Source organism: Penicillium daleae (genome assembly GCF_028827525.1).
Source record: "Penicillium daleae strain IBT 16125 chromosome Unknown utg000005l_segment0_segment0, whole genome shotgun sequence".
Lineage (NCBI taxonomy): Eukaryota > Fungi > Ascomycota > Eurotiomycetes > Eurotiales > Aspergillaceae > Penicillium > Penicillium daleae.
The window spans coordinates 2,916,547-2,927,646 of NW_026623153.1; the positions used below are offsets into that span (position 1 = coordinate 2,916,547).

An 11,100-nucleotide genomic window follows, 5' to 3' on the forward strand; every position below is an offset into this window, starting at 1 on the left:
AAAAGTGAAGGTGTTGAGGACAAGTCAGCGATGGAATGCAAGTCGAAGATCTACGAAAGCCCGTTCGGTGGCCTTTACGCGTACCGTACGATTAAATTACGCCCGCCAACCCGCAAATACTCCGATCTGATCTTCTTGCGACGCCTTTTCTTTGGTAACCTCCAACAGAAGGATGCTCCAATGCGGCCGATTCTTCTGGCGGCCTGCTAGATTGGGCCTGAATTCATTCTTGCGATCTGTGCACTCCGGTAAATACTGAAAACCCCTTCCTTAGGCTCTCCCACCCTCGAATGTACCTCCGCTGATTTGCCCAGCCGCCGCCGCAGACTCCGGCCTGTCTCCGGTCCTCTTGACGAGAGCGCGATTGCTCGCCGCCGAACATGCGAAACTCTCCGAAAAATTGGCAGAGGCCTTCGATGCGAAAGTTGCAAAACGAGCAGGGGAGATCGCTCCCGTTACAGCAGTCTTGAAAGACTGGGACGGCGCCAATGAATCTATAGTCGAGCTCAAGTCCCTCCTCGAGCAACCCGACACCGACGAAGAGCTGCGATCTCTCGCAATCGAGGATCTAGACGCCAGCCGCGAGGCCTTGCCTACAATATCAGACCGGCTCAAGAAGGCCTTGATCCCTCGTCACCCGTTTGCAGATTTACCATGTCTCGTGGAGATTCGTCCTGGAGCAGGAGGAGATGAGGCAGGCCTCTTTGCTTTCGAGATGCTTCGGATGTACATGTCCTTTTGTTCTCGACGAGGCCTTCGCCCGACAGTCTTGAAACAAGATGTCGAGGACGGAGCTTCGGAGGATCGCCTGACCGAAGCAGTGATCGAGATCGAGGCGGACGGCGCATACGATATTCTTCGGACCGAGTCCGGGGTACACCGAGTCCAGAGAGTGCCAGCGACAGAAACCAAGGGCCGAACGCACACAAGCGCCGTCAGCGTGATGGTCTTGCCAAGTTTCCCAGAAAGCGGCAGCGGCTCGGACAATGCCTTGAACTTTGATGATCCCAACAGTGACTATTATATCGATCCACAAGAAGTGCGCGTGGAAAAGATGCGGGCCAGCGGTGCTGGTGGTCAGCACGTTAACAAGACTGAGTCGGCCATCCGATTGACGCATATTCCCACGGGCACCGTTGTCTCCATGCAAGATGAGCGGTCCCAACATTCCAACCGGCGGAGAGCCTGGCAGGTGCTACGAGCCAAGATCGCCGAAGCCCGTCAAGAAGCGCGTGAGCAGGAATTGGTCCAATTGCGCCGAGGTGCGATGGGCGGAGTGGCTCGCATGGGCCGTGGGGACAAGATTCGAACCTACAACTATGGTCAGAGCCGATGTACCGATCATCGGAGCGGCATCACGATCCACAATCTGGACGGGGTCCTCGATGGTGGCGACGGCTTGGAGACGGTTATGGAGAGCGTGCGCACCTGGATGGCTGATCGCGAAGTTGAGGCCATGGTCGCAGAAGAGACGCTAAAGGAGGAGAAGAAGAAGATGAAGAAATGAAAGAACACAACGCCTGTGAAAAACAGATCATAGCACTATTGATCATATTGTACACTAAGAAAATGATACCATGTACTTTTATAGCGACGCATTCTCATGGATATTGACTCTATTCAAATGGCAAAATCCTCGCACCCATCTATGCTAAATGTAAATGGTCCATACTTCTGGTCCAGCTACCCTTCAAAGGTACTTTCGCTCTGGATCCGCGAGATCCATCAACTCCATCGATTTTTCGTACCTGACAGCTGTTGTTAGCATATATCACGCAAGGACAAGCACCGGATAAGACGCACATGGTAAACACAATTCCACCACTTAGGATCAATCGTGCCAGTCTGGGCACGGCTCCCGACCAGAATGTCAAGAAACCCTCATCCTTGAAAATTCTGGCGGCGCAGACAAAGCTATTCTTGTAGTTCTTGCTAGCTTCGAGCGATTGCATTCTATAGATATTGTCAGTGACTTCCAAATAATGCTTTTTGTTCTCAACTGGGATACTCACCTCGTCTTCACTGTGTCGAGAGGCTGAGTCACGTAACTACAATAAAGGTCAGCAACCAGAGTAGAATACGTCACCATGGGAAGCTACCAGCACATACACCGTGATGATACCCGCTAATCCACCGATACCAAAGGTAGCAAGTGTTCCGAGTTTCTCTCCCGGAGCCACATAGCCCTCGGCGAACTGCTTGATCGTTGTGTAACTTGTGAACCGGGTGGCCGAGTTAGCGGCTTGCCGAGCAGTAGTAGGCACAAAGCCCTGGAAGAAGCCCCGAATTCCGCGCTCCTGCCAGATGATCTTGCTGCCGTGGAGGAATCCGTTCATACGCGGCTTGGCAGCCTTGCGGTCGTCGATCCTACCAGTACAGCCATGTTAGTGATGGGCTGCCGGGGTTGAGGGACGAAAAGGATTACAGACAGTTGGGTCTTAATACTCTCGAAGGGAGTCACCGCGAGAAGAGACTCGGTGAAGCCCGCACCGAATCCAGCCACGACCGTTCTCGGCCCAGAGATCTTGCCGTTCTCATCCTGGAGAGATGCCTTGATGGCGTCAAACGCAACGAAGCCTGTATGATGCAAATGAGCTTATAGTCCACGCAAACCGAGCTGGACACACGCACGAATTCCAGCCTTCAACGAGTTTCCAATAATCAACGTGGTACATCCAGCATACCACTGCTTGCCGAATGGCGGCCACGGGAGTTTCTGGCCCTCCGCAAGTCGGCGGTTGAGTTGTGTCCGGGTTTTCGCAACTAGGTCGTCAATTAGCTTGGCGATAGAGAGTAGGTAGAGGACTGCGCCATGCGAGCGTACATTCAGCTGGATAAGTAATTGCTATTAAGATGCGGAGGTTAGCGCGCGCTCATTATGAAGTGACACATGCGGGATACCGATCTCCACGGCTCCAGCGGTGGAGCCTGCAATGATGGAGCGCAGAGCGCTGGGCTATCAATTTTGACTGATTAGTCTCAAGCCTGCGATTACAATGACCATGGGCTCACCTTTGCCGTCGGATCCTTGCTCGCCGTAGCCATCTCGAGCGACGATGAACAGGTTGAAAGTGCTGGACCTCGGGTTTTGTAGATCGCTCATTTACGGTCGCCCACAGCCCCACTTTGCGCAGCTCCGTTTACTCCGACGTCGGTGGTTTTCTTGATATTTCATCCTCTATCGGACATTGATCCTTCTCAAGTCAATAGAATTGGCGGGTCTAAAGCCGCGTCTTGCGGGTTTACTTGAATACCTCCTAGTGGTATGTAGTGTAGCTGGTGTACCTAGGATACCTGGTCTACTTCATCTACTGTCAAGGACACAAACAGGATATCAGAGGGATTCTTTGTCATTTCACAAGATGCTATTCTAGGTGCTTCACATCTTAGTGCTCCTCCGATATTTTTTTCTTTTTGTTTTTCAATTTCGTGGGTTTCGAGTTGTTGTGGGGGAATGGGGGGAAATTCGACATTGAAAGGCATCGGACATGATGTGAGAATATGCCATATGGAGATAGGTAAAGATGTCGAGATAGCGTGGTATCGAGGCCAGGTATGATTGGCACGAGGTTGAAGGGAGTTGGAGAGTGATGCTGGCTAACAGACTCCCAGATTCGAGGGCTGAACCGAGGAGAGGAGAGATAAATGCAATGAGGAGATGGGGGAGATCGAAAACCAGACGGCCGCATGGTGGAATTCCATGGCATCGTCGAGGAGGGTCGTAGCTCTCTCTGAGCAGCACAAATAATAGGAAATGAAGATCAAATAAAGCCGCATCAAAATCAGCATCCGCCGACCCCGTCAGAACGCCAGAGTCAATCGAAGATCCCCGAAAACGCCACTCGCCCTGCAACCTGTCGAAGCATAACCATGGTGAACGAGCATATGTACACCTTGTGCGGAGTGGAAAAATCAGGATCGCAGAGCATTCACGGCACCGGACAATGCACCATGCTCAAACCAAAAAAAAGAAACCCCAAAGCGACCCATAGAGATGATTTCAGTGGGAAATCTTGAAGAGCAGAACGGGGGAATTATGATACACATATCGCACCAGCACCGTAGGATCATGACGAGAGAAGACTTTGTGAGAAAGCAATGGTAGGCTTCATCTTCGGGGAAGAGTCATTGGGTGAAGCTGCCATAGTCCATTTGAGAAGAAAATTCTTCGAGCTGGACACAAAACATGAGCTGGGGAAAAGCCAGAGGGAGAAAAGCAGGTAAAGAATCAGATAAAAACAAGAAGGAAGCGATGCGCAGCACGATTTGGAAAGGAAACCATCAAGGCAGCTGTGGCATAGATCATCAAAGCCAACTGGCAGGGTCTCCAAGAACCCCAGCTCAGATCTAAGATGATGAGGGGATTTAAGACACGGGAGCTGGCGGCTTCAGACCAACTTGGCTAGGGGCAAGGGCGGGCTTGTTGGGGTCATGTTGCTGGGGACCACGGCGCGGGCCTTGTCCACGACCGCCACCACGATAAGAGCCTCCCCGACCCCGGCTGTTGCTGTAGTATTGCCCGTTATTCTGGTGATTGTGCTGACGACGGGGTTGACGGTCACCGTTGCTAGGGTGCTGAGGACCCGAAAGCATGGGTTGCGCGGGGTTCGAGATAGGACGAGGGATGTTTTCGGGAGAATCGTAGACGTAGAGCTTCTTGTCAATGTTTTGAGGAATGGGTTGGATCTCAGTGCCCAGCTCCTGCTCAATCTTGTACAGATTAAAACGGTCTTCCCAGTTGATCAAGTTGATGGCCAGACCCAGGTGACCAAAACGCCCGGAACGACCGATACGGTGAAGATAGGTCTCAGCGTTCTTGGGGAAGTCGAAGTTGATGACGACGTTGACCGCTTGGATATCAATACCACGGGTCAGCAAGTCCGAGCAGACCAAGTTACGGCAGACGCCGTTGCGGAAATCATGGAATACGCGATTACGGTGCTGCTGGAGCATCCGAGCGTGCGAGTAGAAGCAAGAGTAGCCCAACTCTGTGATCTTCTTAGCCAGTAGCTCAACGCGATTGGTGGAGTTACAGAAGATGATGGACTGATTGATCTGGAGCTTTGAGAACAGGGTGTTCAGGCAGTGGACTTTCTGCTTCTCCTCCACGAAAGCGTAGTACTGCGTAATACCGCGCAAGGTGAGCTCATCCATAAGGTTGATCTCATACGGATTACGCATGTGTTTGTCCTTGAACGACTTGACGATGAGAGGGAAAGTAGCACTGAAAAGCATGACCTGACGATCCTTCGGATGGAACGACATGAGTTGCTCAATGACGGGGGTGAACTCGGGGGAGAGGAGTTTGTCTGCCTCATCCATGACGAAAGTTGGGCATTCGGACAGATCGGCAACACCCTTGCTAGCAAGGTCCAGAACACGGCCGGGGGTACCGACCAGGATATGAACAGCGTCGTTCAACCGGATAATATCATCCATGAGGCCAGTTCCACCGGTAGTAACCATGACGTTGATTCCCAGATGCTTTCCAAGAGTCTTGCAGACCTGGGATGTCTGAAGAGCCAGCTCTCGTGTGGGGACCAGGATCAAAGCCTGGGTCTTGGTGCTTTTCGGGTTGATACGTTCAAGGGTAGGAATGACGAAAGCAGCGGTCTTACCCGTGCCGTTCTTGGCTCGAGCAAGGACATCTCTTCCTGTGAGAGCAACGGGTATCGTTTCTTCCTGGATAGGAGATGGTTTCTCGAATCCAGCCTCGAAAATACCCATCATCAGTTCCCGCTTAATGTAGAAATCTTCGAACTCAAGGCCCTTGGTGGCCGTGACGTCCTGCAAGTCTGGTCAGTTTCCTGCGTGCATGCACACGAGAAGCAGTGAGTAACCAACCTCAGTCTGGGGTCGGGCATCTTTAGGAGGTAGCTTGAGTGTGTCCTGGAGTCTGGGTTCTGCGTTGCCATCCCTAATCAGATGAATCAGGTCAGTAAGTGGTCTGCTATAATGCAATCGCACCAGATGACCTACCCGAGGATGGTATTCTTGAGTTGTGAGGCAAGGGCGTCGGCCATGATTGCTGGGGATGAATGAAGGAAACGAGGTGAGTGTTGTTGAGAAGGGAAGTCAACGAGATGCGGGCTGGTGGATGTGAACCGTGCGATTTAGTGAGAGGGAAGTATTGTTCGAGCCACAAAGGTGTTTAGTAGATAAGGCTGTGAGAGTTGATGAGAGGTGAAGCCAAGGGAGGAGAACGGAAGACGTCTTGGAAAGTTCCGCAGAGCTCGATGAGAGGGGTGAAAAAGGACGAGAATATTGGAGTCAGAGCCGCAGTCGTTCAAATTGAGATAGGTCTGCTTGAAGAGTGGTCAAAGCGGATGCCCAATGAATAGTGGTAAAAGACAAGATCAAGTAAGATTCTCGTGGGCAGGAGGTTAGGAGGACAGCGAAATTGGGGTGGGGAGATGAGGTTCAGAAGAGTGAAGGGATTCACGGGAAGTCAAAAGACTTGCGTGGGCGGCCATCACGGTTGCCCCCGCTGGGATCACGTGATATGTGATCTACAAGGGGATTGAGAAGACCATCTCCTTACAATCAAAGATATGTGGAGTGCAATCCACAGCTATCGGTGAAATAGGCGATACCTAGTCAAGAACTCTGTAATCGTATATACTACTAGATGAGATTCTAGCAAGGCCGTAATAAAAGATTCAATGGGGTATAAGCTATCGAAGGAAACCATGATACACCCCAGGAAATATGCAAAACGAACTCCTATGTACACCACCAACCCATATTATCATTCAAATAAGCATTACCTTTGGAAGGGCAAGGTTGTTTGGCCACGTTCTGGCTCTGCTAGTTCCTTCACCCGTACATCAGGCGCTATGGTGATATCAGTCTTGGTACCCGGGGTGATCAGGATGAATTGACGTCCAATCGACCGTCGGGCGGCGATCATCTGGAAGCGAGAGTCAATAATCAGACGCTGGTGTGATTCAAACATAGGAAAGACTCACGAGCATGTCAATGGCCATTTTTCTGTTGATATGGTCCATGTAAACATCACTAGAGAGTGGGTAAGTAAAGACGATGCATCAGGACGGTGGGGCAAAGGATACGCACAATTCATCAAGACATCGAATAGGAGACCCCATAGCTTCCCACAGGGCAAGTAGCAGGCAGATCTGTGAAAATGACTTCTCACCACCTGAGAGTGTCCTGGCTCCACGACCTGTACTATCGTCTTTCGTGATATCAGGCTCAACCTGAGGCAGGTAAAAAGCGTCAGATGATGCACCTCTGGACCCAGGGAGTGGTGGATCATAACGTACCTGGAGGTCTAACAACTTGTCTTGATGGTTGGTGAGTAGCCGCCCTCGGAAGCTGCGCTCACTCAACAAATAGGTGAACTGGGCCTTGGCTCGGGATGAGATGTGGGATCGGAAGATCTCCCACCGCTTCTTGCGGTTCTCCAAGGTGCTTTTGAAAATCTGCCTATTGTTAGAACCAATACGAAGCATTGGACAATCAAGAATCTCCCTCGAGCATATAAGTACCTCGGCCAACGCAGTCATATCTTGCACCTGTTTCAAGGCGAGTTGGTACTTGGCCTCTGTTGCAGAGGCATCATTGGCGATTTCCTCCCTTGAAGCACCGAGCCTAATAACGGCGCTGATTAGCGTTGTCAAATCAACTCGCAAAGGTCAGACATACTGATCACTGTATCGCCGCATGTCCCGTTCCAACTTCTCCAGCTTTGTTCCGAGACTATCAGTGGTTTCGCCTTCGTCCACAGGAACTCTCGTCACAACCATGCTGGCCTTCTCGGTTAAATCGAGGACTTGAGCGACCAATTGGTCGCGTTCCTCCCGGATTTGGTCCCTGTGTCGCTTGTCATCTTCGATGCGAGTAATGGCCCTATTCTTTTCGCTGATTATTCGATGGCGCTCATTGTCAACTCGCTGCTGCTCCTCCTTGGCAACAACGAAATTCTGTTGCAGGGTCGTCATTTCTTCGACTTTGTCTTTGACCTCCCGTCGCAAATCCTTCAGCTTCTCTACTGCCTCGGCTACGGTGCTCTTGCCATCCTCAAGCGATGCCTCATGCTCTTGCAGCTCGGCTTCCGCTTTCTGCAGAGCTATTTTCAAAGCTTCGAGCTGCCCATCCTCGTTGTCCTCAAGAGCATCTTTGAGGGACTCGGCATGTTCTTCCAGTCGCTGCATCTCAATCTTCAAATCTTGAGCCTTTCGTTGATAGTTCGTCAGGTCATTGTTGCATGATTGAACATGCTCGGCCGCAGTCTTGCGCTCTTGTTCAAGATCATATACTTGACGTTTGAGGTTCTGGATGACCTCTTTCTGGTGACTGCAGACGGGTAGGAATTAGGATCTGGAGCATTTCTTCAAGAATAGGGGTGGATCATACTTGATTTGAGAGGCCAGGTCTGACTTCATCCGAGGATCCCCTTTGTACGGCGGTACTGGCGACTGACTGGGAGCACCTTCTTTGTTATAAGAGAGATGAACTCCCCGCCGTTGATCCATTGAGTCAACACTGAAGCACCGGGCGACATTTCTGAGCCTTTGACCGTCGAACATCAGCGACGAGGCCTCTTCCAAATCCTCAATTAGCAGCATTTTCTCGATAGTGTGTCTGACGATAAGATGGCCGCGAACTAGATCATTGTCGATCTATGGACCCAACATCAGTGAATTATCTTATTGGCGATGAGATCGTTGTCTCACCTGCAAGACTCTCAGAACCGTGTCATACTGACTGTCCGGCTCATTTCCTGTCGTGTCGATGTTCTCATTAGACCCGACCAAGATTGGGCATTGACTGCAACTGCTGTTAGAGAGATACAACTGCTGGAAACAAATCACGAGATCGATTCAAAAGCTTACCAGCCCACCCGCTTCATGATGCCACTGAGGATTTTTTGGTCGCCATGGGTTTTTACTACAAAGCTGGACAGAGTGTTCCCAAGCGTACTCTCAATAACAGAAGCCCATTTTGGCTTAAGCAAGGTGACGTGACGCCCAATCGGTCCGACCGGAGGAGATGCGAATGAGCGTTCTTGCTGAATTGCCCTTAGGAGCGCTTGTGTTTTATTGGGGAAGCCGTCCTTGAGTTGTGAATTTTCTTTTGTGAGTTCTCGCAACCTGTTGTCGGCTTGATTCAAGTCCTTTGTCTTAAGGGCGCACTGCTTTTTGGCATCCTGTTCTTTGCTCTCGGCGGACTTGATGGCTGCTCGCAAAGAGGGTTGGCGTTGTTGGTACGACTCATATTCGGTCCGCGCAGCTGCAGCGTGATTTTTGGCCTCCTCACATTCCTCCTGCTTTCGAGCGTAACCCCCATTGCTTACCTCAATGAGACGGAGTTCCTCAGCCTCCACCTTTCCCTTTGCCGTTTCAAGACGTCCAGTCGCTTCCGTGACGTAGTCTTTGATCCCTCGGTGATCGGACTGTGATGTGTCAATGATATTCTCACCTGGAAAGTTTAATTTTGGTCCCTTTTGCGTACCTTGGCCTCGTGAAACACAGCTGTCTGTTTGATCACCTTGTCATCGGCCTCTTCTTTCTCCTTTCGACACTCCTCTAGGGCACGGTCTGCTCTATTACGATGATCTGCTGCCGTTTCCATCTCGACGTCCTTGGCCTGGAGCGCATCGTCGAATTGGCCCAATTCGGCCTCAGCGTTCGCAATTGCATCCTCTGCCTTGGCAAGTTCGCTGGTGAATGAATCTCTAACCTGGACCTTACGTTAGCATACACCAGGTATGGGATGGGTACGGTCACTGACTCGTTCTGCATCCTCCACATGAGACCAAGCCAGCTGTCTCCGATAGGTCCTGATACGTTCCCTCAGGGAGTCTTGCTGGTCAGAAAGTTCCAATTTTTTCTTTGCCATGTCTCTCTGGTTCTCCAAGAACCGAATATTTGGCGCCTGAGTTCTGAGCTTCTCCTCAATCTGATCCACGGATTCCTCAATCAAACGATAATCCTGATCAAGTTGTTCCAACTGAACACCCTTGACAAAAAACTTGTATTTCTCTGCCGGGCTGGAAGTGCTGAGGAATTGACGAGCCATATCCTGCGAGAGAACATTCATGGGATTATCAATTTGAAGAGAAAAGTAGTCGGTAATGGCGTCTAGTTCGGCCTTTTTTGTCGACATGATGCGCCCCTGCTCATTTTTGATCTTAAAACCACTTGAGCCGCTCTTTGTGAAATGGCGCTCGACGATTATGGACTTGCCATAGTCGTCAGGCAAGTAGGCGCCTTCGCCTTGATTCTTGATCCGCACGATGATGGATGCGTTCTCTTTCCCTTCCTTGATGAAACTCTTCAAGCTCTGCCCGCGGTTTGTCGCGGACGCTTTGCCACCTAGGCAGAGCGTTATCGCGGTCAGAATGGCGCTTTTCCCGCTGCCATTCTTCCCAACGATGAAATTTATCAAAGGTCCGAGCTCCACAGAAAAGTGGTTATGACACATAAAATTGTAGCATTCTACACGTTCGAGAATGCCGTGTTCTGCAGGGATGTTGGCTTCATCGATACGGTGGGCGTATTTTTCCTGAACGATTTGTGTCTGTCGCAATTCGAGCTCTTCCTCGTCCTCATCTTCGTCGAGGAGCGTATCATCGGCGGAGGGGGAGCTGGAGGGGGAGCTGGAATGTCGGTCGTTCACTGCCGACCCATCAGAAGAGGTGGGAGAATCGGATAGACGGGCTCGTTTTCTCTGTCCTAGTCTCAGTAACCTTTGCTTTGAATAGTCCACAGACTACAGAGAAAACGTACCGAGTAAGGCGTGGAGTTGGACGCGGCGCTCTCAGATCCCCCGTCGTCACTTTGGTCCTCAGAGTCTGAGGGCGCCTGTACACGTTTAATGGACGGCATCGCTGAGGGGTTTGGAAAGAACAAAATCCTAGCGCATCGCGAAAGAGATCACCTTGGCTTTAACAACCGAGTTGAACAAAGAAGGTCCAGACTCGCGTCAGCGCGCACTTTCGCGTCAAACGCGGGAGATGAGTAAGCGGGACCCCCGAGGCTGCCCGCCGTGCCCAGATACTACTGCAAGAAAGAATCATATCAAAATATTGATCTGCTTGTATTGATTTTAACCTATTGTTGTTTTGAAGTTACATGG

At 50.9% G+C, this 11,100-nt stretch overlaps 4 protein-coding genes across 4 annotated transcripts; 1 reads left to right on the top strand and 3 right to left on the bottom strand.

The window, feature by feature from the left end:
* Positions 1 to 172: 172 nt before the first annotated feature.
* N7458_005222 (putative mitochondrial translation release factor (RF-1)) lies at positions 173 to 1,507 on the top strand (the record flags this gene model as incomplete). Its single annotated transcript, XM_056908604.1, has 2 exons — positions 173 to 248; positions 315 to 1,507. 2 exons carry the CDS (start codon positions 173 to 175, stop codon positions 1,505 to 1,507), a joined length of 1,269 nt encoding a protein of 422 aa, XP_056767222.1.
* A 183-nt stretch (positions 1,508 to 1,690) lies between these two features.
* On the bottom strand, positions 1,691 to 3,045 carry N7458_005223 (putative mitochondrial tricarboxylate transporter (Ctp); the record flags this gene model as incomplete). The annotated part of the gene is made up of 9 exons (XM_056908605.1): positions 1,691 to 1,748; positions 1,804 to 1,953; positions 2,013 to 2,048; positions 2,110 to 2,367; positions 2,430 to 2,577; positions 2,632 to 2,763; positions 2,825 to 2,845; positions 2,902 to 2,956; positions 3,013 to 3,045. The coding sequence occupies 9 exons, from the start codon at positions 3,043 to 3,045 to the stop codon at positions 1,691 to 1,693; spliced, it is 891 nt and encodes a 296-aa protein (XP_056767223.1).
* Positions 3,046 to 4,365: 1,320 nt separating this feature from the next.
* On the bottom strand, positions 4,366 to 6,023 carry dhh1 (DExD/H-box ATP-dependent RNA helicase DHH1; the record flags this gene model as incomplete). Its single annotated transcript, XM_056908606.1, has 3 exons — positions 4,366 to 5,787; positions 5,845 to 5,917; positions 5,980 to 6,023. The coding sequence occupies 3 exons, from the start codon at positions 6,021 to 6,023 to the stop codon at positions 4,366 to 4,368; spliced, it is 1,539 nt and encodes a 512-aa protein (XP_056767224.1).
* A 740-nt stretch (positions 6,024 to 6,763) lies between these two features.
* N7458_005225 (DNA repair protein SMC6) lies at positions 6,764 to 10,850 on the bottom strand (the record flags this gene model as incomplete). Its single annotated transcript, XM_056908607.1, has 12 exons — positions 6,764 to 6,910; positions 6,969 to 7,017; positions 7,075 to 7,217; positions 7,284 to 7,442; positions 7,509 to 7,611; positions 7,666 to 8,316; positions 8,377 to 8,642; positions 8,697 to 8,790; positions 8,856 to 9,415; positions 9,475 to 9,702; positions 9,754 to 10,692; positions 10,752 to 10,850. 12 exons carry the CDS (start codon positions 10,848 to 10,850, stop codon positions 6,764 to 6,766), a joined length of 3,438 nt encoding a protein of 1,145 aa, XP_056767225.1.
* Between the last annotated feature and the right edge of the window lie 250 nt (positions 10,851 to 11,100).